Source organism: Miscanthus floridulus, chromosome 7, assembly GCF_019320115.1.
Source record: "Miscanthus floridulus cultivar M001 chromosome 7, ASM1932011v1, whole genome shotgun sequence".
NCBI lineage: Eukaryota > Viridiplantae > Streptophyta > Magnoliopsida > Poales > Poaceae > Miscanthus > Miscanthus floridulus.
The window spans coordinates 38087390-38114237 of NC_089586.1; the positions used below are offsets into that span (position 1 = coordinate 38087390).

General features: G+C 43.4%; 1 protein-coding gene and 1 long non-coding RNA gene across 2 annotated transcripts; one reads left to right on the forward strand and one right to left on the reverse strand.

Annotated features, from left to right (window-relative positions):
* Nucleotides 1–5: 5 nt before the first annotated feature.
* LOC136466895 (receptor like protein 22-like) lies at nucleotides 6–11091 on the reverse strand. The gene is made up of 2 exons (XM_066465411.1): nucleotides 9486–11091; nucleotides 6–4075 (listed from the first exon to the last, which is right to left on the reverse strand). The coding sequence occupies exons 1-2, from the start codon at nucleotides 11089–11091 to the stop codon at nucleotides 2190–2192; spliced, it is 3492 nt and encodes a 1163-aa protein (XP_066321508.1). The 3' UTR covers nucleotides 6–2189.
* Nucleotides 4126–6928, forward strand: LOC136466897 (uncharacterized). Its single transcript, XR_010761494.1, has 3 exons — nucleotides 4126–5079; nucleotides 5167–5281; nucleotides 6662–6928. It is a non-coding gene; the product is annotated as an uncharacterized lncRNA (long non-coding RNA).
* Nucleotides 11092–26848: the final 15757 nt, after the last annotated feature.

Sequence of the window (26848 nt, forward strand, 5' to 3'; positions counted from 1 at the left end):
AGGCTCCCGGATCTTTTCATTGGTCTCCGGGTCCGGTGTGTCCGGGATGTCGCCCAGATAGCAGGCAGCGACCGCCATGTTGTGCATCGTATGAGGGAAGCGAGGCGGGCTTGGAGCCGTCGCGTCATTGTTGATGCCCCGCTGGACGCTACGCGCGGGTGTGTGCGCTGCTGGCTTGCTGGCACTCCATCTCCTCCCGCTTCAACTTGAGCTTGATGTGTTTGGCATCCAGGTTAGCCTGTGGGCCCCAGAGCCCCTTCTCTCGTTGTTAGGCGCCCTGCTGGGTCAGAGTTAGGTCCGGAGGCATATCTTCAGGCTCGTCGGTGTGTGGAACCTCTCCGTGGATGCATTAGCACTCGCGTGCCAGGTGGTAACTTTCTGCTTTGTTAGAGTCGTACTTCGAGTCAGCCCTCCAGAGTATCTCAAGGAAGGTACGCAACGAGTTTGGGGTGTTTTTGGTTTGCTAATCTAGAGTTCAATCCTTTCTATAGGAGCTCATGCCCTCGCTTTATATAGCGGAGGGTGATAGGAGTACAAGTTACGTGATTGTGGGGTTTTTCCTAGGGTCTCTCATCCTAGGCTTTGGTTCCTCTTCGGCGGCATCATACGCCCTCCATTGTCTTGTAGCAGGGGGCTGACAATGTTCCAACTACCCCCTAACATCTTCTACCACTACCTAGAGCTGACCGTCAGATGTTGTCTGCCGCTATTGTGCCTTCCCCGAGTCCGCCTTCTCGCTGCTTCCTTTGTACACCAAGATTCATCTTCTACCATGTGGGCCTGGAGTCCTCCAGACTGCATGTATGTGGAGAGTCCTTGTCATGACGCGTCACGTACCGGGCGTAACCCTACGCCAGAAGTGGCCGACACAGCCTCGCGGGGGCGGAGAAAATAGGCCCTCGGTAGAGCATGACACCTTGCTGTTCTGCCTGTCTGTCTGTCGGGCTCCGGATGCCTGATAGATTTCAGGACATATTCCCGGCGTCGGTCTGGGTTGGAGCCTGGTTCAAGCCAAGGCCGGGGCGAACGTGGCGATGCTTGCTTTGACAGACGCCCCTAGGTCAGGAGACACTTTAGCATGGCCAAGCCCCTGAGCCCCGGGGCGATGGCGGCCCGAGCGGGGACTTGGCTTCTTGGCTTATCCTTCGGTGCGGGGGCTTCTTCTAAAGTGGGCCATCTATCGATTGGCTAGGGTGCGCGTGAGCGCATACAATGGGTGTAGCCCCCGAGCCCCTAGTTAATTTGGAGGGTTAATCGGATTGTTATGGTCTTAATTCGCTAATTTAATCTACCCCTATTTGACACTTAATAGGGACATTGCCGGGGAGTGATGGGTGCTAGTTTTTGCCTGCGGTGGGTTTTTTCCAACTCGGCCAGATGCACGTCAACCCATTGTCTCCTTTGGATTCTTTATCGCCTCCATGTGTTGCACTTGCTGTGATGTCGGGTGTGCTGTCGTGGCAGATAGAGGTAGGATGGTTGAGGTTAGGGAGAAGTACTAGACGATGATGTTTGTGGGCGCTGCTTCCTCCTTGGATGCATCCACTCCATCCTACCCTACTAGTTTTCTTTGGGTAAAAACCTTACATATTTTTGAGCCAACGACAATGACGCTGTTAGCATCATGACCTTCTTGAAGGTATTGTGGTGAGAATCTTGTGTCATGTTCGGTGCTTCATTTGGTTGTGATAGTGGTTGGCAAGGAGAACCTTGGTGATATACTTCGTCTTTTCTAGCCATTTTTGGACTAGGGTGGCAACTTGGTGCTTTGATGAGTCTTTGTCTTATAGCTTGAGACATTGCTGAGGTCCGTCGATGTGATGCCAAAGCTACTTTCTAGTGGTAAGCTTGGCAACGATAGTAGTCGTGACGAACTCCATCACATGTTAGTAGTTGGAGATCGTGCTACATGGTGTAGTTTTGTAAGTAGTGGTTGTATGGCTTTTGGGCTTAGTTTCTCCCATAAATTGGATCAATTCACTTTTTTATTAATATATACCAGAACAAAATGCACTTGTATCTTAAAAAAAATGCTCTTACAAGTAGCATACTAGCATAAGCATGATATACTTTAGAAGTATCGATAGAATATAGAGATGAATAATCACATAATCCATCTAAGTGTCATTCTCCTTACCAGTAATGCATACATGCGAACTGTGCGTGTATAGGTCCCTTGGGACTTAGGATCAGCTTTGCAAAATGCTTATAGTTCTATAGAATTTGCCAAGTGGAACCTGTATGCCAAGAATAGCAACTGCAAATCCAAGTCCGAATCCCAATCCAACAAACATAAATAGAGTTATATCGACATGATCTTGCGGCATTTTTGGTTTCAACTCATTTGGCTGAGGTGAACTGGCACATTGTCTGCTCAAGGGTGCTCCACAAAGGCCTATGTTACCTTCAAATGAACTGTTCTCAAACGTTCCAAATTGGCGTGATTGTGGAATCCTCCCTTCCAAATTGTTGTTAGACAAATCCAAGGTTTCAAGAAATGTGAGATTTGCTAGCTCTTGTGGTATCTCCCCAGAAAGGTGGTTCCATGACAGGTCTAGTGATTCCAGCTGGCTCACCTTGCCTAATTGGGGAGGAATATTTCCTGTGAATGCATTGTGTGACATATTCAATATGTGTAGTGAAACAAAGTTTCCGACCAAATCTGGAATGGTACCATTGAGTTTGTTATTTGAAAAGTCGATTGAAGTTAAGGCTGTCAATATCCTTTCAAATGTCATGTATCGTCCCTTAACTGTTATTGCAACAGTATCTTGGTAATATCGGTTGGATGCAAAATGACCCAGGATCTGTCCAGTGTTATTCATCTTCTCCATCATAGATTTAAACATCTTGAACCATTGTGGTTTCACATTGCCAGAGAAATTGTTTGAGGCAATATCAATTATTTGTATCATCGAGAAGTACCCCTGGAAATTTCCACTTCTGAAAGGGCCATCTAGTGTGCCATAGAATTGATTGGATCTTAATACAAGGACACGAAGATTGGAAAGGTTGCCAAGCCAAGATGGGAAAACATCTACAATTTTATTGTTTCCAACGTCAAGAACCTCCAAATCAATGCATTTAGAAAGAGCCCTCGGCAACTGTCCTTGATTGTTATTTCCATTTATATTTATTGTCTGTAGATCACATTGGCTATTAATATTATAAGGCAACTCTCCTTCGAAGTGATTCCCCCTCAAATTCAATATACTTAAGTTGCCATCTTCTATCAGGCAAGATGGAACCTGCCCTCTAAAGTTGTTATTTTCCAGGTCAAGGACTTTAAGATAAGTTAAATTGCAAATTGAGGGTGGTATATGGCCTGTGATGTTATTGTTGGATATCTTGAGATACACAGTTTGGCTAAGATACAAAGTGAAGTTTGACATAATAGATGTGAATCTGTTATTGGAATAATCCAAGATTTGTTCTGAATTGTTAACCATCGTCAACATGTTTGGGATTGGGATCTGGCCCTGGATTCTGTTGGAACTCAAATCAAGATATTCCAAATTACTGTTATGGAGAACATATGAAGTGAGTTGCAAATATGTGAACACATTGTTCGAAAGATTCAAAAATTTAAGGCTATGGTCCCATGCCTGCCATATCCAATTTGGAATAGTCCCAAGTATCTTGTTGCAGGAAAGGTCCAGTGTAGTGATATAATCAAGGTGTACCAAGAAACTAGGAATTTCGGTCAAGCCACATGACTTCAGTCCTAATCTACGGAGTTTTGGTAATAAAGGGAATGTGGAGTTACTTCCTTGTCCATCCTTGATATAGAACTTGTTGTTGGATAGACGCAACATAGAAAGCTTTCTTAGTTTCCAAAAAGAGTCAAGGTCTACCAAACCTGTCAGGTTATTTGAGCTGAGATCCAAAACAACCAAATTTATGAGGTGGAAGAGCGATGAAGGAATATTTCCGCTGAGTTTATTGTGATTTAAACGAACAATTTTCATGTCTGATGATATTGTATGAAACTCTTGTATGGGTCCACAAAGTTGATTCGACGAAAGATCCAATTGTAATAATGATGGTAAAGTGAATAGAAATGTCGGCACATCCCCTGCAACAAACTCAAGGGTGGGCTATGTTAAGTTCGTGTTCAGAGAACAAAGTGCATATTCTGTGAAAAATTAGTAATTAAGAAAATGAGACAGCTTTTCTAGGGACAGTCTAGAACATCAAAACGAACTAACAATAACAATTTGGACATAATTTTGTATACTCCATTCTTTCATCAAATAGCATGGAAAGAACTCATTCTGTGTTTCTGAAGTTTGTGTAGGCTGTCCATCTTCATTTTTCCCAGCAGAACACTACCATTCATTTTTTTTCTTAGATAAAGAAATTTTTATTGATGTTAGACATTATATATATAAAGGTGATACAATCAAACCAATATCACTCCAGGCCTCTGCGTAAAATAGTGGCATGACATCTATCAAACCACAACAAGCAACAGCGACATTGTAGAAACAAAACTGTTGGGATGATTTGTGTAGGTGGGCTATAGGAGCATGGGTTGATGAACTAGTTACTAAAATAACAACAGGGATTATAAGTTGGTCCTCCCTTACCGAAACTTTCATGATGTTATGTAATACCCCGAGAACAAATGTTATAAATATGAATTTTAATATGGATTAGGTGTTTTTTATAGAAGGTTGACTGGGCACTTTAAAGAGAGGCAAAAGTTGACTTTTTTATAAGTTGTTAGATGGTTTATCGGAGGTCGTGAATGCGTAGAGCTTGTCGAATCGTTTCCGTTTGACAATTCATATGCTTTAACGAGAGTTTGGATTGCGGAGTTACGCTTGTCACAAGTCCTGACATGGAAAAGAAAACGTGCTCCAGTAACAGTAACGTGCGGCTACAGTAATCATGCATCTACAGTGCCCATGGCTGTTGCAATTGTTGAGTTGGACTTCCGTGCGTCTGCCACCCCTGTCCAACCCTAGCAGCCACATCTCTGTACACGAAAAGAAGAAAACAGAGGGGGACAGAAGGAAGAGAGGGACTAGGGCATGCCGTCGTCGCTGCTCATCCTGCCGTTCTTCCCTAAAACAGGTTTGACATCATCTCCTCTCTCAGTTTTCCCCATCAATCTCTCGTTCCCCTCAGCTGTCCATGATGAATTTGACACGTTTGGAGTAGATTGTGGCGGCGAGAGAGTTGAAACGGCAAGAATCGTGGTGCGGTGGAGGAGGGAAGAAGGGAAGAGGAGTAGACGCAGGGTGTTTCATCGGTGTTCTTGCTGTGGCTGCCCTAGGTGAGATGCTAAATCATGATCCAATTCTTTTGATGAAGTTTCATGGATTAAATCACTTTTTTAGATGTGGTTTAGTTGGAGCAATCCCTGAAATTAATTTCTACCATGTTTGAAATCTCGTCAGACTGAGCATTCTCTGTTAATATTTATTTTGGTGTATCTTAGAGGCCTTAATAAATTTTGTGGCTGTGGACAAAGTTGTAGAGGACTTCAATTCCTTTGTTGTGACACCAAGAAGATGATCATAGCCTCTGTATTTTGGGTTTTATCATTGTTATAAGGTGACTATTTTTCAGTAACGAAAATCTAGACAGATTTAGATCTAATCAATTTATGATCCTCTTAATGGCATAAGTTCATCATTTGATAGGAACAAAAGTTGTAGACTTTTTATCATGCTTTCCATATTAGTAAAGTACATAATTTTTGGATGAGCATATCTCCAGTTTTGAATTTTTGAAATTGGATGTCATGTTTTGGTCGACAGAAGAGTTCAATTAATGGTTATTTAGGCCATCTTGGAGACTTCGTATGCAAAACCCTATAATACCAAAGATGTAGATAATATAGTTTTGTATGATCTGGTAGATTTTTAGAATTTTTGAATGTTTGGTTTAATGTGTACGAAAAAGAGAAGGGACAGTGTCATGAACAGTAGCAAAATGGTAGATGCTTAAACGTCGGGTACGAGGCGCTATTGTGCTTTTTGTTGTACTTGTTTGTATGACAGTGTTGGTACTTAGTATTAATTGTGATCAAGTGGTTTGCTAGTGGAGTGTGCCCAACTCTTTGATCGATCATCGGTAAAGGCAAGTAAAAGTGGCGTTGTGGTCCACTATGCTTTAACTTTGTTGTTTGAATTGTCTTCATTAAAGTTCAGTATCCCACACTAGCAAGATAAATCTAAAATTTGAAGTATTTATATCTATTTACTCTTAAGTATGCTATTTTATACCTTGTGGTAATGATCATTAAATTATGAACTCTGAAGTTTATTAACTGCATTCATGGCAACATTGTATTTGCATTCTTCCTGTTGATATGCATAGAACAAACCATAGCCGAATTGGTGCGGCAAGTACCAGTACAACAACACACGTGATAAGCAATGTGGTTGCCAGCAACGCACATTGATAAGCAAAGTGGTTGCAGCCGTTACTCCCTCTCCTTAGGACGTGTGGGTAGAAGCGAAGAGCATTGTATTGCATCATCTGCATTGCACTTGAAAGTATATTTATATTTCTATAAAGCAGTTGATGTCTTTATTATTATACTATTTAAATTTGATGCTTAATCATACTGTAATTTAAATAACATGGTTGAAGTAGTTTTCTGGCTGAGATTTTCCATAAACCTCACACGCTTGTTCCCCCATCTCAGGTACGTGAGCTTCAAGGATGCTTTGTCACAATGGGAGTAGCAGCATGTGTGCACACTTATTGGCATATAATTGAAACAAACACTTTTGTTACGACAAATTAGTTGGTTGTCCGAGGTTTTCTATGCATTGTAATAAACACCTTGGGTTTGCTAGCTGTCTTTGAAGATGCCTTTGTTTATGTCATCGTAGAAGACTTAATTTAATGCTCAACTTAGATCAGTTTGTTGCCTCCGTGTTCTCTAATTATGTGTTCTTGTTAGATTGTAGTGTGGTAATACATCATAAGGATTTTTTTGTTTTTTTGTTTTCCTTTAGGGTGTTACATGTTACTCATTGGCAAAGCCAAGGGGAGCCGGCAGGGGCCATGGTCGCCCTAACAAATCAACAATATTTTTTTACATAATCTAGAGTGTAAGGGACCATAATGCCTAGGGGGGGGGGGGGAATTAGGCAACTTAAAAATCTACTCTAAACTATAGCCTCTAATTTCACCCTAGCAAAACCTATGCAAAAAAGTAATCTATCTAAATCTGTAACTACGGTTTTGCTAATGTGTTGCTATCTCTACCGCAAAAGACTCTTGCACCCTATTGAACTACAAAACAATTACTTGCGAATTCATTAGTCCAATTTGATTGTGTTGGTTATCGAACACCAAAATCCAAAGTAAATGGGCCTAGGGTCCATTTTCCTTACATATAGTTTAATATCAATATTTATATCAAGAAATATATAGACAATAAAATCCCACAAAACACATTAGAATAAAATATTTTAATTTTAATCAATCTAAATTTGATTGCCTGCCATATCAGGATATATTTAATAAAATTTTAGGTTTTGCTAAATGCATACTTGCATTTCATTATATTTTATATTTTACTAAACGCATACTTAACCAATAGGAATAACAATTCGGTGGTGATCAATAGTTTATCGGCATAAGTTTATTGAGCGGCACTATTATTATTGTACCGATTCACTTTTTACTATAATCGCACTACATATGTAGACACTTATATGCATGCACGCACACTCACCCCTGTAAACAAACACATATTCTGCCTCACTATGAGAACATTCGAAATACTAATCTAGTAGATTTCAAGATTCCTAAGTCACCATATGCGCCTCGCTGTCAACAAATACAATTACATACCACAGTAAATTAGCATTGTTAAATTGTTAAATACTGTAAATCTAGAATAATATGAACAACTACAATGATGATTAATGGTCAAGTTCCACCACAAGAACATAAGTAAATGAGCAACATTCATTTCGCATATATACTTCAAATTTCTTTCACCGGCTCCCCCTATGTATAATTCCTGGCTCCGCACAAGGTGCTACTAGACCTATTAACTACAACCACACCCACATGGGCCTTACTATAGGATATTAGGCCAAGGTATTACAAATTAGGATAAAGATTAGGGGTTTCTTTATAATATTTTTCTTAATGCCAGGCATGAGTAAAAACTATAATATAGATATAGATTTAGAGGCTACTTTATGTTATTTTAGTGATAGAGGTTGGTAATCTAGATCTAGATTTTAGTGGTTACTTTAAGCTAAAGAGAAAATTTCCTATTTGACACTAAAAAAACTTTCGCTTTCCTATTTGACACCCAAAATTTAAATCTTTCCTATTTGTCACCCCTTTTACTTTTTTCTTTCCTATTTGACACTTCCATCATTTTAGAGTTCCAACGGTGTTAAGTCTCAGATGAAAAGACCATTTGCCCATGTTGTTTATTTCCTATCATGTTGTTTCCTTTTGCTGGCTATTGCTATTTTTTTTTGTATTTTTATGTTTCTTCAAATGAAAAAATAAAAACTTAAAAGTTTTAGATCTCATCGAGAGTCTTACGACTTTCGTATTAAAAGTATTTTTATCCGTACAAGAAAAATATGATTTTTTCTAAGAAGACAAGCCCTGGTAAGCGATTAATATGCGACTAAAAATTTATATTTTTTTAGCATCATAAAGACCTCAAATGGAAAAGCCAAAAACTAAAAGTCATAGATCTCATCGAGAGATATAATTTTCATATAAAAAGTATCTTTACACAACGCTATACAAGAAACATATGACTTTTCTAAGGCTACAAGCTCTGGTACGCGATTAATATGCTACTGAAACTTTATATTTTGTTAGCATCTTAACGATCTCAAATGAAAAAGCTCAAAACTAGAAAGTTATAGATCTCATTGAGAGGCTAAAAGTTTCATATAAAAATTATTCTCGTCCGACGTCATATGAAAAAGATATAATTTTACTAAGGTAGAGCGTTGTAGTCTATTTGCTCAAGGGCATTTTAGTCCTTTTCTATTGGCTCATGAGGAGAGTTAACGGTGCTGGTTAATGGAGTTAACGGAAGTTTCAAATAGGTAAGAAAAAAATAAAAGATGTGACAAATAGGAAAGATTTCAAATTTGGGTGTCAAATAAGAAAGCAGCCGTTTTTTAGTATCAAATAGGAATTTTTCTCTTTTCCCAATATTTTTGAGAAAATATAATAGATCTTGTGTATTATTATTAATTAGAGTTTCTGGAATTAATGGTCGGATGATTTTTTTGTGAGATTTTTTTAAATTATCTTTTTTCTAACATGTCTCATAAGGATTAACACCTCTAATGCGTAATAGTAAGATAGAGATAATAAAGAAAGAAATATTTAAGAACAAAAAATGGCATATGTTATTTATGACAAAATTTGCCATGGGTTCATGCATGTTAATGGTTCTAACATATAATCTCATTTGATGCATAATTCACAAATTACAAGGTATAATGTGATAGTTGGATTTTGAATCTTACCGACAAGGTCATTCTGTGAAAGGTCCAGAAAAATCAGTTTAGTCATGTTGGCAATTGTATTTGGTATTCTCCCAGAAAAGCTGCAATCTCTAAGTATTAATACTGCCAACTTGTTGAGATGTCCAATTGCCGGTGTTATAGGGCCAGATAAACCATGATAATCATAGGATATTTGCAGGAATCTTAAGTTTCTGAGATTGCCAACGGAAGAGAGTAATTGACCCGAGAAAGCACAACGAGAGATTGCCAAATATTCCAATGTCGTGAGGTTGCCAATTGAATGTGGAATTGGCCCAATGAAATCACAATACCTGATATCCAAGCTTCTCAAATTGGTGAGGTTTCCAATCCAGGAGGGCATTGTCTTGGTGGAGTAGCAATCAGACAGTTTCAATGTTGTCAAGCTCTGGAGATCACCAATCCATGAGAATTTTGACCCTACCTCCCATAAAAATTTTATCGAAGAGAGTCGCAAGGTACTAATATGGTCCAGCTTGTTTATAAAAAAATAGGGAGGCTCCGTAAAAATTGATCTTCCATCTATTCCCAGATCTGTCAAAGATGTGAGATTGCCAAAGTAGCTCAGAGTGACGCCAGAGAAAAGGGTATCCTGCAGATTCAAAGTTTCCAGGGAGCTCCCATAGAGAAATTTTGGAACATTCCCCGATAGCTGTTCGTTATTTGACACATCCAGTACTCCCAGATTCTTCAGCTGAAAGATTTTGGGAGGAAAGCTGCCTCTCAAATTATTAAAGCTGAGTTGAAGAACTCTTAAATTGAGAAAATCTGCAAAGAATTCTGGAACCACCCCAGAAATTCCATTCAGTTTGAGATTGATCACTTCAATAGAGCGGAGAAGTGACATGGAGTAATGGATAGGACCAACAAGCCTGCAATATGCCATGCTAAGAACCTGAAGATGAGGAACATATTTTCCAAGCGTTCTGGCCCAGTCTTCTCCGCCACTAGCTATGTCCACTCCGTCAAGGTAGAGCTCTCTCAAATTTGTGAGGTTTGACACTAGTGTCTCGAAACTTGGTTCTTGTAGGACCAAAATGCTATAGCTGTCAACAACATTATACAATGTCTCCATTTCAACATCAATGTTATGGATTGACGAAATATCCAAGGATATGAGACTCGAGAGTTTGCCTATTACAATGGGAATCTGTCCATAGAAACCTGCGTAAGAAAGGTTAAGGTGTGTGAGTACCGAAAGCCTCTCAAAGCCAGCTGCCGGAATACATGATCCACCAAAGTCATTCTTGCTCAGGTCGAGTCGCTGGAGCGAGGTGAGGTTGAAGAGCGCTCTGTCAAGACTGTAGCTGTACAAGCCACGGCCACTGAGGTCAAGAACGGTGACTTGGCCAGAGACACTGTCGCAGCCAACACCCTCCCAGAGGCAGCAGTCAGTGGCTGCTTCCCATGAAGGAAGGGTGTTGGTGGAGTAGTCGAAGAGGAAGGATTGCTTGAGCTGGAGGAGTGCTGCAGCATGGTCTGGATGGCACGAAGGGGCTGTGAGGTTGCCATAGGAAGTGGATGAAGCTAGTGAACGGAGGTGTATCAGTACTACGAAGAGGGGAAGGAGATAAGTAGCACGAGACATCATTCTCCTTGCAGTTCAGAACAAAAGGAAGGCAATACAGTTCTATATATATATTAGAGATGGACACATCCAAAGCTATCCCATTCATTATGCACCACCCACAGACCACAGTGGTCCACGGTAACGACTTTGAAGATTTCAAAGTCAAGGCACCGAAAGATATCAAAGCTATCCCATTCATTATGCACCACCCACAGACCACAGTGGTCCACGGTAAAGATTTCAAAGTCAAGCCACCGAAAGATATCAAAGCTATCCTGTTGGAACCATTTTGTTACTCTTAAATACTCTCTCTATTCTAAATTATAAGACGTTTTGACTTTTCTAGATATATTATTTTTGCTAAACATAATATATATCTAAGTGTATGGTAAAGACTACGTAAGTAAAAAAGCTAAAACATTTTATATTTCAAATGGAGGAAATAGCTTTGTAGGAGGATGATCTAACAAATTTGAACTATTACGGGTATGTTTGGTTGGGTGTCCAACTCCCGGCTTGTTTTTTTAGAGCCAAAAATGGGCTTGTTTGGTTGGTTGTTGATGGCTGTAGCCAGGTTTCCGGAGGCCACCATACCCCCCTGGCGTGGTTCCAAAGGACGTGAGTGTTGGCCGTTTTCTGGAGCCTGGCTTGGCCAGGGCTCGGTGTCCAGTCGAGTCACCTCTCAGTGCGTGCGTGCTCGAGCGGAGAAGGACGACGGCGGTGCTCCGGCCACCACCACTCCGGCCAGATCCTCGGCGTCCACACGTTCCCCACCCGCGAGGAGCTCGTCGTGGCCAGCCCCTGCGATCTCACTGCGGTCGGCGCCACCAGCCAGGGAGCTGGGGCGCGGCCGGTCTGCATGGGTCGAGCCAGAGCTCCGCTCGATCCCCTTCCCTACTGCGGGCAAACAGGCAAATCCCATCCCATCACCGACCGATCCACTCAGCCAGGATCTAGGAGAAGAGCGGCTCTGTTCATGCGGATCCGGTGACGTACGGCGGTCGCGGTCTCGATCTCGTGGAGATGGAGGAGTCTGCATGCTCCGCCCCAACGCGCGAAGGGCGACGACAATCTTGGTCCACCTCAGCCTGCCGCGCGCGTGGATGCCGGAGAAGGACACGCGCCTGTGGTGCCTGGCCAAGGAGATCGAACCAACTTTAACCCAAACAATTATGTGTCATGTGTCAAGTTGATAACTTTAACCCAAATAGTCAGATTTCACTACAAGAAATCCAACCAACTTAGCTACACTCACTTCGTTGAATTATTATCCTTTCAAAGATTATGACATTGAATCATACACCTATAAATATCTTCCAATCGGATAGCTTGGAAAATTCATAGCCAGACTACCGCGGGACTTCATTCCACCTGTAGGTAACTCGAGTGCGCATCCAAAAGGAGGAGAGGTGAGTTGGATTGCTAAAAATTTAACCTTGGACTCTACTTGAATTCTCATTACAACTAATGTGCATTTAAGTTTATCTAGTGTTATCTATCTACCCAAACTCAGTTTATCAAATTAGAGCCAATTATATTGACTAGCCTAAGCTACTCCAGAAAAGGTAGGCCACGCTAGTAGAGCACATTTGGAATGTAAATGCGGTAAGAAAAGGGGTTATTTGGTTTCTTGCCATTATAAATTTTCAAGTTTTGAAGAACGCCATTACTTTTCGTCTTATTGGAAATTTGCCATTACAATTCTGGTTCTCCCTCTCTCTTGCCCTTTGCTACGGCTGGAGCGTAGACGGGCCCACCTGCAGGCGCCGTATTTGGGTATTGGGCCGTAATGCCCCTGTACCAGAGGGTAAGGTAGGGTACGCCCGCGCCACCGTTAGGGTTCTTCTCAGTCGCCCCCGTTCCTCTCTCGCCTTCTTCCCCCTTCTGTGCCGCACGCCCGCGCCACCGTCCCTTCTTCTCCCCTCATCCCTCCGACCAAACCCTAACCCCATCGCTTTCCGCGGCGAACCAGGCGTGAGCGGTGGCGGCGAATCGAGGAGTGGTTGACGGCGGCGATTGGAGGTGGTGGCGACGGAGACAAACCCTAACGGCGTCCACTGGAGGTGATGGAGGCACCCTGGTGGCGGGGAGCTCAGTCGTAGGGCCTCCGTGCACGTCCACTACTCCGGCGGTGATGGAGGACAGCGGCAGCAGGTACCCTTTCTGCATCCTTCGTCTCCATGTTTGCGCTAGAGGTGGGATGTTTGATTTGGGGGTATTCTGATGATTTGTGCATTTGATTTGGGGATGAAATTACTGCTTCTTAGGGGTGGGATGTTTATGCTAGAGGTTAAAGTCGAAGCTTTTGCTTCTAAAGACTCGACTGGTAGGAAATCATACACAAAAGGCCCAGTGTTTAAGTGGGATGTGGAGTATGGGTCACTGACACTAGACTTGCTGTTGAAACATCTGTCAACTGAAATGAATCTTTGCACTAACCAGACACCCACTGTTTGGTTCTTTGACAAAAGATTGAATGAGGATGTCAGACTAGTTGATGAGATACAAATGGTTGATTTGTTTGAAATGCATAAGGAGGAGATGAGCTGCCAGGTTATAGTAGGTGTATTTGATAGTACAATTTGTGTGGAACCTGAGTTTGATGCACTGCAGCCTATCTGTGTGGTTCCTCCAGATGATGCAGCAGAATTAGGCACTCATGATGCTAACATGCCTAAACAACCCAGTAGTGGTGGTACTGAGCCAACAACCTTGCCATGTGCTTCTCCTGAGAATCCAGAGGTGGCTGATGAGTTAGAGCCAGATAGAGAGGCAGCTAGAGAGCCAGATAGAGAGGCAGCCAGAGAGCCAGATATCTTTGATAATGATGAAGAATACGTGGGAGTTGATGATGAGGACATGTATGATGAAGCGCCACCTACTGAGTTTGCCCAGCCACAACCATTTAACAATGCTAACACTCATGGTACTGCTGATCCATCTAATGACTTTGTCCATGTTGAGGCAGAGGTGGATGATGATGATCCTCTGGAGATTAGGGTATTGCATGACCCTGAGAACCCAAAGATTGTGAAGGGGGAGCTGTTTCCTGATATCATTTCATTCAGGAAAGCATTAAGACATTATGCTGTGAAGACTGGGTTTGAGCTTGCTCCTGGTTACAAAAGTGACAAGCAAAGGTTCGTAGCAAAGTGTGCTGCTGAGGGATGCCCTTGGCGCATACATGCTTCCACCATTTTTTATAAGAAGACTGTACATGTACATTTCTTTTCTAATTTATGATGTATCATTGTCTCTGTTAACATGTATTATTGTCTATTAACATTTTCTTTTACCCTATGCTATTGTAGATCAAAAAGCTTCCTGCTGCCCACAATTGTCCTACCGCCAAGCTAAGAGAAGGGAAAATGGCCAGTCAGGGCTGGTGTGTAGATAGGATTGGAGATTGGGTTAAGAATAACCCAACAAAGGGAGCAAAGGAGGCAAAGAAAAAATTGGAGGGTGACTTTGGAATAAAGTTGAAGTACTCAAAAGTGTGGTCTGGTTTGAAGGTAGCCTTGGATTAGATACATGGTAAGTATGAGGAAAGCTTTCAACTTCTTTTCAATTGGGCTGCACAGCTAGAAATAAGTTCACCTGGAAGTAGACTACAAATAGAGTTGGAGAAGATTGGTAAGAAGAATAGGTTCAAGAGGGTTTTTGTTGCTTTGAAGCCATGCATTGATGGATTCTTAGCTGGTTGTAGACCCTTTGTAGGAGTAGATGCATCTTTTATGAATGGAAAGTATACTGGACAGTTGGCTTCAGCAACAGGTGTTGATGGGCATAACTGGCTGTACCATATTGCATTTGGTGTGTTCCACTCAGAGACTAAGGACAACTGGAAGTGGTTCTTAGAGAATTTGCATAGTGTCATAGGAGACCCCCCAGGACTAGTAATATGTAGTGATGCTTGTGAAAGGATCAAGATGCCCAAGAGGGGGGGGGGTGAATTGGGCTAATTCTAAATTTTCTTGCAATAATCAAATCCTATGGATAGCCCAATTAACCCCTTGTGCCTAGAAAAGTATTTCTATCAAACTAACGCACAAAGGACTTGCAACCTATGTTCCAAACTTACTCTAGCATGGCAATTCTATGAATATAAAAACAAGTATTGAATTGCTCAAAGTAAATACTTAAAGTAAATGCTCAAAGTAAATAGAGAGAGAGAGGAACGCGGCGATGTTTTGCTGAGGTATCGAAGAGTCGCCACTCCCCACTAGTCCTCATTGGAGCACCCGCGCAAGGGTGTAGCTCCTCCTTGATCCGCGCAAGGATCAAGTGCTCTCTACGGGTTGATTCTTCGACACTCCATCGCGGCGAATCACCCAAAGCCGCTCACAACTTGAGTTGGGTCACCCACAAGCTCCGCCGGGTGATCACCAAGCTCCCAACCACCACCAAGCTATCTAGGTGATGGCGATCACCAAGAGTAACAAGCATGAACTCTCACTTGACCACGCGAAGCCTAATGAGAAGATGGATGCACACTTTGCTACTCTTGATTCACTAATGAGGCTACTCTCTTGGATTCTCAAATCTCAATCACCTCACTAGGACCTTGCTCTTCTTGGCACTCACAAACGTGTTTCTTAGCTGTTGGAATGAGCAAAAGTAACTCCACACACGAGTGGAGCTTCTATTTATAAGGCAGCCTAAAAAACGAATCGTTATGAGCTTCTGCGGGGTGACCGGACGCGTCCAGTCGCATTAAACCCTTATTGGAACCTTACTGTACTCAACCGGACGCTGAACCCCTAGGGTCCGGTCAGTACTGACCGGACGCGTCTGGTCACAGATTCCCTTCTTTGGAACCTTACTGGAGTCGACCGGATGCTGCCTTTCAGCGTCCGGTCACTTGACCTCTCCAGCGTCCAGTCGCACCGAACGTAGTCTATTGATCAAATGAACTGACCAGACCCTGCGGCCAGCGTTCGGTCGCACCGGGGCCAGCGTCCGATCAGCATTTGACCCTCTATTCACTTCCAACTCTCAATCATATGTGAATGAAGTTTGCTCCAATGGATCTTAGGCATTCGTAGGAGCTACCTAGAGCTAGTTTTAACAAGTGTGCACCACACCTAACTCACTAGACTCAACTAGGTCAAGCTACCCGTTCATACCTCCCTTAATAGTATGACCAAAGGAAAAACAAAGTCCTAAACTACTCTAAGTGTCTCTCCATCTCCAATCGACACTTAGAACTAGTCATCCTTAACCTTGTCGTCCATCCTTTGAAAACCGAAACGATTTTCATTGTAGGGGCATGACAACTTTGATTGCCCAATCGATCTCCATTACCATGACCTAACTTAATTGCATCTGCAAAACACACGTTAGTTATAGTAATCTTGTATTGTCATTAATCACTGAAACCCAACTAGGGGCCTAGATGCTTTCAATCTCCCCATTTTTGGTGATTGATGACAATACCACCTCGAGTATGTGAAAGAGTGAGGTTTTTGACGGGCTTGGTTCATATAAGCTTTTGTCGATAAGAACAAAAGTGTTAGTCAAGCTTATATGACCCAAGCCAACACAATGTACTCAAAGGATATGAATTAATGCATGAGTACGAGTAACAAAGCTCATTTGCATCGGAGTATAAATGCGGAAGCAAAGGCAAATGAGCATAACACAAGTGATATGACATATAAATGATGTAAAGTAGCGAGCACACATGTCATATATCACAATCATGTAGATAGCACTATCACATAGATATAATAGTATGCATGAAAGTAACACACGAATGCATAATAGTAATAGTGTATCACACAGATAAAACTCTAAATGTATATAATAAGCTAATACTAGATAACTAGCTCCCCCTGAAAGTCGCTCCCCCTGAGTCTACATACTCGAACCCTCTCCTCCTTTGGCGTCAAACACCAAAACCTAAGGGTCGGTCGGTGGGGCTGCAGTGGATGAGCCGGGCGCTGAGGTATGAGGAGCAAGCTAGAACTAGGCGCCATCATCATCTAACCCTAAGCTCTGTACTAATTGACCCTCTATAGCAGGAAGTGTCACTGAAGCGGTCTGGGTCTGAGCTAGGGCAGGTGCTGCCTGTGAAGCTGCTAGTACGTCTATCGTAGGATCTGAAGAGGCGACAGACGAGGGGAGCCTCTAAGTAGTCACTATGACTGGGGCTGCTGTAGAATGACCGGTGGTATGCATATGAGGCGGTGTAGGCATGCCGGTCAACTCGCTGAAGGATGCTCCAAGACTCCTAGAGACTGACGTGTTAGGCACAAATAGCGAGGGTGACTGCTTCGGTGAGAAGCCCGTGTGATATGGAGTGAACTGCGGGGCAACCACCTGTGAGGACAACCACTAGGACACCTGAACCGTGGGTGATGCAAATGGAGCTGGAGGCAGTTCCTGACTCTAAAGCCCACTGGGCTGTACAGCTGGAGTCATCGTGGTGGAGGCAGGCTGAGCAAGCTGGGGCGAAGGCTATGGCAGTAGGGCCCCAAGTGCTATCACTACATGCTACATAAAGCCCATAAGCTGCTGCTGCTACATGAGTATCTGCTGCTGCTGCTGGAGGAGCTGCTGCTGCCTCTAGAACTCATCCTGACGAGCCTGGAACTATGCAAAGTTGGCAGCAGTCTCCTGTGCCTGTCGTGCCTGATCCTGCTACATCCGCTCAAGAATGGCAATCAATGCGGGGTCCATCTACGGTGCTGGTGGAGCTGAGATGGAACTACCGGCATCTGCATTATGTCTGCGTGGAGGCATCTGAGGAATCGGCAGATAGTCATCATCAGAACTATCACTGGACTCGGTCATCCCCTGCTGTGCCTCAAGCTGCTCCTCCTCTATAGCGGCTATGCCTCTAATGATCTCGTCCTGCTATGCTGCTGACTTTGGAACATCTAGATGATGATTGGGCTGAACGGGTGCCTGTGGAGTGCTGTGCCTGATCCTCTGTGCTATATTATATGTGGGAAATTCTGTGGTGGCAGCCTTGTACTCTGCAACCATCTCAAGAGTCCTGACCTGCACACACTTGAGCATCAAGAAGATGACCTAATGTGCATAAGGAAGCTGTCTGTGACCTTTGAAGCCCTTAGCAATAGTATCCTCCATCTCTGATAGAAGGAGGTCCCAAATGTCAAACACGGTCTGCTGCATCAGAGCATTAAGGAGCCAGAGCTGTAGGTGAGTTAGACCCTCTCTGTATCCCAACCTGGGAAGTAGTGTCCTCCTGATAATGGCCTCTAGCACACGAGCTATAGGAGTCAGGTCACTAGGGTTCCTGCTCGACCCCTCACCAAAGGGCTCCTTGAAGCAATGTCGCACCAGATCTATAGGGGGCACCAACCCTCCATGAGGACGCCTAGGAGGCTCCTGCTATCCATAACATACCTCATGCAATTTGATAGGCTGATCCTGTAGTCTCAGTATCTCCCGGACCCTGAAACTCATCACCCTGTAATCTCTGCCGTTGAATGCAAAGTGAATGAAGTTGTGATGCGGATCAACGTAGAGTGAAGCATAAAACTGCCGAACCCAAGATGGTACATATACTCCTGTCCGGCCAATTAGATCTCTGAGCCCCGGCAAATATGACAAGTAGGGCGAATGTGCTCTCCAGCTGCTGCCATAATAGACTCTAAACTGCAGACTCTCTGAGATCTGAACACTACCCCACTGTTGAGATAGGTATTATAGAAATCCTCCTGGAGCAGCATGTAGAACCCCTCTACTTCTCTCTCATCCCTCCTCGGAGGAAACCATACATCGAACTCAACAAACCTCAACTGGCGAACTTGTCTGGCTATGGTGGCCCTCAAGTCGAGGTGTACCACTGGAGGCAGACCCTATGGTCTAGGCGGTGGGTGTGAACCCCTATGCTATGTAGCTAGCCTTGGTGGAACTATAGCACTGGTACGACCAGAGCAGCATAGCTGGGGTGCCGGCTCGGTCTCCTCGGCCTGCTGGCCCTCTTGAGTGTCCTGAGCTGGCTGGGGCTTTGCTGGTGAGGGCTGTTGCTGTGGCTTCTGCTAGGACTCCCCCTGATGCTGAGGCTCCTCAATAGCTAGACGATGACCTGCCATCATGACAGTCCCAGGTGGACTACCATGAAGTCGCTCAATCTCCCTTAGTCTGCCCTACGCATCTGGTGGCAGCTGATCTGCTATGACAACTCCATTGTGGGCACCACCTCTCTCAGCATGCTCTGCGGCCTCAGTGACTACAGCTGCTCTCGCTGTCTCTGCGTCGGGGTACTTGTGCTTCTTGGATGTCACCTACTTTGTTGCTTTGCCTTTTGGTCCTATAGGCTTACGAGGCGGGGGCCTCCGGTCATCATCACCTGGGCCACCACCAACGTTCTTAGTGCGAGCCATCTGATCTGACAAGAGAATAAACTGCTGCTGATGAAGATCAACTGTCAAACTGACACTCCTGAGGCTTGGCCTCGATCCTTACTCATGAGCTTGGCTCCAAGTTGATTGCCAACTGCCATAAGAACCTCAACGGCACCGACTCGCTGCACGATAGAATAGATGGATATATGAATAAATACAATATATCTAATAGATGTGAAAGACCTAGGAAGCAAGCAATGTAGGTGCAAAATTGAGACGATGGGCAAGCTACCTGATGATCAGCGATCTAGAAAAGGAAGAGACGTCACGCGGGGGAAACCTCGGACCTGGCTAGATCTAGGGTTGCAAAGAACGGTGAATGGATTGACTGCCCTGGATGATTTGAAATTAGTGCTTGCAATTTGGTCTAGGTTATAGGCGAATGAAATTGAGAGCACTGATTTGGCCTTTCCAAAGAGGAGGAAGAGCTAGGGCATGGCAGCTGGATGGCGCTCGGTGGCAGGGGAGCCGATGACGACATTGAGTCGTGGGAGGCGCACGGGTCTAGCTTGAGCGCACGAGGGGGCTCGCTGGTGTGCGCGGCTAGCGAGGGCACGGAGCAGGGGTGGACGATGGTGGCACGCAGCTATGGCGATTAGGGTTAGGCACTACTGCGGGATATGGTTGATATCGAAAGTATGGACGGTTAAAAGGAGATCCCACGCATAACGGAGAAGGAAACAGGGAAAGAGTTCAGAAACCGCACGTTCTCCATTGACCGGACGCTCTGGTGGTAGCGACCGGACGCTACCACCCAGCGTCCGGTCGATTCCAGAGAGGTCCAATTCCTCTAGAATCGCGACCGGATGCGTCCGGTGGTCCATGACCAGACGCAGGCAGGGTCCGGTCAGTATAGCCTGTTTTTCCTTCAAATGATTGGACGTTGGAACCCTTCCTGACCGGACACACAAACGCAACGTCCGGTCACTCCTTCAGCAGCAGTTCACCTCCTATGAACTGACCGGACGCTGGACAACAGCGTCCGATGCAGCGTCCGATGCACCTTTTCCAGCAAAACTTCAAAGTTCCTTTGCGCTGCCTGTTCCCAATCAAGTCCCAACTCAAATAAGATCCAAATAAACACCAACTGGGACTGATGTGAGTGACCTCTCTTAAACCCTCATATTTTTCAAAATATTTTGCCCTAGGCTATAATTCTTTTTAAGAAAATAGGCAATAAGCGGGCAAATGGAACAAAATGACAAAACAACATCCATGTATATGCAATACTATGTAAGTAAATCTAGTTTCTTGTCAAGTTTGATCCAAGGTTAAGCTTCTTCACACACTTTTTGGCGGTTATCTTAACCATGTTAGACAAGCCCTATATGCATTGCCAAAAATTAAACATGTTGTATATTACAATGAATGCAAGAGACAACATAAGCTCAATTTTTAGTGAAGTTACTAAAATCAAGCACATTGAGCTCATTTCGCAATCTACAAAATGTAGCCTCATCTAGTGGTTTAGTGAAGATATCCGCTAATTGATCTTCGGTTCTTACACCTTCTAGTGATATATCATTTTTAGCAACATGATCTCTTAGAAAGTGATGATGGATATCTATGTGCTTGGTGTGAGAGTGTTGAACCAGATTATTTGCAAGTTTTACCGCACTTTCATTGTCGCACAAAAGAGGTACTCTTTCTAGAACTACACCATAGTCTAGCAAAGTTTGTTTCATGTATAATATTTGTGCACAACAAGCACCTACGGCAATATATTCTGCTTCAGCGGTGGACAAAGCCATAGTATTTTGTTTCTTAGAGGACAAAGACACAAGTGATCTACCAAGCAAATGGCACCCTCTGGATGTGCTTTTTCTATCAACTTTGCATCCGGCGTAATCCGAATCGAAATAGCCAATTAATTCAAATATAGCTCCTTTGGGATACCAAAGGCCAATGCTTGGTGTGTGCTTAAGATACCTAAGGATTCTTTTTATGGCAATTAAATGTGTTTCCTTAGGACTAGCTTGAAATCTAGCACACATACACACACTAAACATGATGCTGGGCCTAGATGCGGTTAAATATAACAAGCTACCAATCATAGAACGGTAGAGAGTTTGATCAACTGGGTTACCTCCCTCATCTAGGTCGAGATGTCCATTGGTAGGCATTGGTGTCTTGATTGGCTTATATTCATCCATCTTGAATCTCTTGAGAAGATCTTTTGTGTATTTCTCTTGAGAGATGAAGATGCCTTCTTTCATTTGCTTGACTTGAAAATCAAGAAAGAATGTAAGCTCACCAATCATGGACATCTTGAACTCCTTCGACATCAATTCACCAAATTCTTTGCATGAGTCTTCATTTGATGATCCAAAGATGATATCATCAACATATACTTGACAAATGAAGATATGCCCATCAAGCTTCTTGGTGAATAGTGTGGTGTCGACCTTCCCAATGGTAAAGCCCTTCTTAATGAGGAAGTCCCAAAGGCGCTCATACCAAGCTCTTGGGGCTTGCTTAAGCCCATATAATGCCTTTAACAACCTATAAACATGATTAGGATATCTAGGGTCTTCAAACCCGGGAGGTTGATCAACATAGACTAGTTTATTAATAAAGCCATTTAAAAATGCACTTTTCACATCCATTTGATATAGTTTCATTTCATGATGTGATGAATATGCAAGAAGGATACGGATGGCTTCTAATCTTGCAACCGGTGCAAAGGTCTCTCCAAAATCTAAACCTTCAACTTGAGAGAACCCCTTTGCAACTAGTCTTGCTTTGTTCCTCACAACAACACCTTGATCATCTTGCTTGTTGCGGAACACCCACTTTGTTCCAATGACTCTTGCACCTTTTGGTCGCGCTTCAAGAGTCCAAACTTCATTGCGAGTGAAGTTGTTCAACTCTTCATGCATGGCATTGATCCAATCCGGATCTTTAAGAGCTTCTTCTACCTTGGTATGCTCATAGCAAGAGACAAAAGAGTGATGAGCAATAAATGAAGTAAGTTTTTGAGATCGAGTCATTACTCCCTTTGATAGACTCCCTATGATGAGATCTTGTGGATGATCTTGTAGGAGAGGTGTATTTCTTCTATTGACCACTTGAGGAGGAGGTTGTGGAGCATCAACATCTTGTGCTTGTACCACCATTTGCTCATGGGAGATATGAGTATCTTCATTTTCTACTCTTCCATTTTTTCACCATCTTGTGGCACACTTGATGAAGAGGGTTGGTTAATGACTTGTACATCATCTTCATCATCTTTTGGCTTGATGTCTCCCACCGGAATATTCTTCATGGTCTCCCTCAATGGTTCATCCCCTACATCATCAAGATTCTCATGTGCTCCTTGAGAGCCGTTAGATTCATCAAATTCCACATCATATGTTTCTTCAACCAAGCTGGTGGCATGATTAAATACTCTATATGCTTTGGACTTCGATGAGTAACCAACAAGAAAACCAATATCACAACGTCTTTGGAACTTCCCTAGGTGTTGCCGCTTCTTGTAGATGTAGCATTTGCAACCAAACACCCTAAAGAAGGAGACATCCGGCTTCTTCCCATTGAGCAACTCATAAGGTGTCTTGCCAAGGAACTTTTGAAGGAATAGGCGGTTTGATGCATAGCATGCGGTGTTGATTGCTTCCGCCCATAGAGCTTCGGGGGTGTTGTACTCATCTAGCATTGTTCTTGCAAGAGTGATCAAAGTCCGGTTCTTCCTCTCAACTACACCATTTTGTTGAGGAGTATAAGTTGCGAGACTTCATGCTTGATCCCAACTTCATCACAATAAGCTTCAATGTTTGTGTTGTCAAATTCTTTTTGTCACTTCTTCTTCTTGAGCTTCACTTCAAATTTATTTTGAGCTCTCTTGGCAAACTTCTTGAAGCAAGATGCAACTTCGGATTTGTCATGAAGGAAGAATACCCATGTATACCTTGAATAGTCATCAACAATCACAAGACAATAGAGATTCCCTCCCAAACTCTTGTATGTTGTTGGTCCAAATAAATCCATGTGTAGGAGCTCTAGCACTCTTGTGGTTGACATGAAAGCTTTGTTGGATGAGTATTTGCAACTTGCTTGCCGGCTTGACATGCACTACAAAGCTTGTCCTTTTCAAACTTCACATCCTTCAACCCTCTCACCAAATCATTCTTCATAAGCTTCTTGAGTGAGCTCATCCCAACATGAGCAAGTCTTCTATGCCATAGCCACCCAAGTGTTGTTTTGGTGAATAGGCAAGTCTTCAAATTTACATCTTCGGAGGTGAAGTCCAGTAGATATAAGTTGTTGTATCTAAATCCATTGAATATCACTTGATTGTCATCTACCTTGGATACAACAACCTCTTCTCTGATGAACAAGCATTGGAAGCCAAGATCACACAATTGCCCAACGGATAGCAAGTTGAAGCTCAATGAAGCAACATAGAGCACATTGGAGATGGAATGATCATTTGATATTGCCACTTTGCCCAATCCTTTAACCTTGCCCTTTGAGTTATCTCCAAATGTTATTTTCTCTTGTCCATCTACCTCTTCATCTAGTGAGGTGAACATACAGGATCACCGGTCATATGTTGAGTGCAACCACTATCAATAACCCAATGACTTCCACCGGTCTTGTAGTTCACCTACACACAAGAGATTCAAGCTTTAGGAATCCAAACTTGTTGAGGCCCTTCACCTTCTCAACAAGTGACTTAGCCACCCAAATCTTCTTAGGCCTATTCTTGTTAGGGGGACCTAAGAACATGACTTTCATCTTTCCACTAGAGTCCTTTCTAAGCATGTAGTAAGCATTGAAGGCAAAGGGTCTAGCATGCTTGGGCAAGGGTTGTGGTGGTGGAGTTTGACACTCATCTCTACCCCTATAATACACTTCAAATTATCCTACAGCTACCAAACAAATCCCACATCTACAGTCACAACCTAAACTACTCCACCCTACGAAACACACACAGATAAAGATCACATTAAAAACATACGCACCGGATTAACTCTCACTCATTCTCTCTTCTTACTCAACCACACTCCGACGGTCCTGCTTGTTTGGATGTGCCTTGCCCCAGCGACCGCCCGCCCCCCCCGCGACGCCTGCAGCCTCGGTTGATGTCACCACCACGGTTCGAATCCTCCTGCAGGTTGTATTTTTTCCCCTGAAAAAACAAATGAAACATCATCGGCTCCTCCCATCCGCGACTCACGGCTAGGGTTCCCCGCCGCCGCTATGCCAGTGCCGCCCTATGGCTGGCCGCGGCCCATCGGCGCTTCTCCGAGGCCGTCCACCATAGGCCCCGGGCTGGCCGCCCATCGCCTGGCCGCCTAACAAGCCTGGCAGGGCCACACCCACCGCCACCTCCGAAGGCATGGTCCTGGCTATGCCTATCCGTGCGCGTGGGAGCTGGGGCGCTGTCGTGCTCATGGGTGACCAGAAGCTCCAACCGGTCAAAGTCATCGGGCTCCGGCACTCCACGGACGCGCGGCCCGCGCCGGGTGGCAAATCCGTCTGACCATAGTCTTTGATTCGAGTGGATCCATTGAAGATCTCTCGTGGAATAGAGCACGTGTTGACGGTGGTAGGCGAGGAAGCCGAAGACGAAGGGGAGCTCAGCAGGTGCACATCCATGGAAGCGTTTCAGGGGTGAATGCGTTTGGTACGCTGACTGAATTCGTCTTTCATTTGATTAGATTAGTTGGATGGATCGTCATGTGTTGGATTTTCTCGCTTAAGTTGAACCAGATTGGAGGATGTTCTTTGGATTCCATTTATTTGGACATGGATTGTATACTCTTCATTCAGTTCTGTTTCCCATTATTCTATCTACGAGTCCAGTTATTCTACAAAGTGAGTGTTCTGATCACAAGCTATGTTTTTTATTAGGTACTGTATAATGGGGATGTTACGACAGGCTTCTCTTCATAATTTTGCACTCACGGAAGGTATTAGGAGGACAGAGGTCTTCTCCAGTTGTTCATGGTGATGAAAGCATACATACGCCTCACTACTATGTTCTATTATGGACAATACATTCTCAAATTTCACCTGGTAAGCACGAACAAATGCCGTGGACATGACTCATACTCGTGCATACAGTTTCTTTTCAATCAATTGCATTTGATTTGTCATGAGGCTCCAGCGCCACTGGTGAGGACCTTGCGGTGGCGTACTTCACTGCCGGCCGTGTGGTGGGGGTCGTGAGATGCGAGGACCTAGCGGCGCGCCATGTCAGGGAGCTTATCATGGGGTGGACATTAGGTTATGTATATAAATATAATACCATTCAACAATTTTTTGGAGTGGATATTAGGTTTCTTGTTGAGATGAGGGATGCATTCATGATCTAGGTTCTTGAAAAGAACGATAATTCAGTTGTTTGGAGTAAATTGGTGAAATTGAAAAAAATTGCTTCCCATTGCCTTGGTTTATTAATATCTAATAGATGGAATTTGTCTTTAGAAGTTTTGAGGAATATAAAAGGTTTCAATAGTTGCATCCAGAATGGACCTTAAGTTAATAATGATGCATAAAAAATATGCAGCTAATGCTTGTCTCCTCTGCTAGTCACTTACATGTTGTGATCCTTCTGTACTAAAATCCCCCATCCAACTTCTAACACTGACTTGTTGATCCTTTTGTATATTTCTTTGGTTCAAGCTCCACAAATAAAGTTGTGTTGGCATTTAGGCATATTCTGAAATTTCTGAGGAATTGAACCTTAGGATCACTGGGTAGCCATGTTGTGAATTATGATCACTGTCTGTGTAACATAAGCATCTATTCTTGACATGGATACAACTATTATGAATTTTCTTTGGGATCTTGGGGCAGCATGATTTTCTTAATAGAAAACTCTAATGTGGTCTCTAATTCAACCATTTTTCCTAAGAAATTCTACCTATAAGGTGAACAAGTTGAGAGAAAGATTGAGAAGAGACATTAACTTATGTCATTTAAATGCCAGTCCCTTTTTTATCGAACAAGCAAGACCATCCATATGAGCTTTTTTTATATAAAAAATATTGACATAGATAAAGCTGTTAGATACTTTGCACCCACTATCGCCCAAGTTCATGCTTGAACCCTATCCTCCTGATTGCAGCCTCCTTTTTTTGCTGGTTTCGCTGTTTTTTGTTTGTCTACTTATTTTAACATGTGGCTTTAAAAATGTTCAGTTCAGTAGCTCTACGGGATTTGTGGAAGCTAAGAAATAATTTATACTTTTAGAATGATGTTTGGACTCCCTGAACCAATTCAACCAGTGGTTTTCAATTTTTCTTTGGAAGCAGCAAACTCAAGACCTGAGATGATTGAGATGGGTGGTCCCTGATCATGCAAGATTTGACTCTAGGTAACTTGGTGGAGTTGGCTCCGAATTGGATCAGTTCATGTACTCATCTGGGTGAATGGATGAAGCTGAGAGA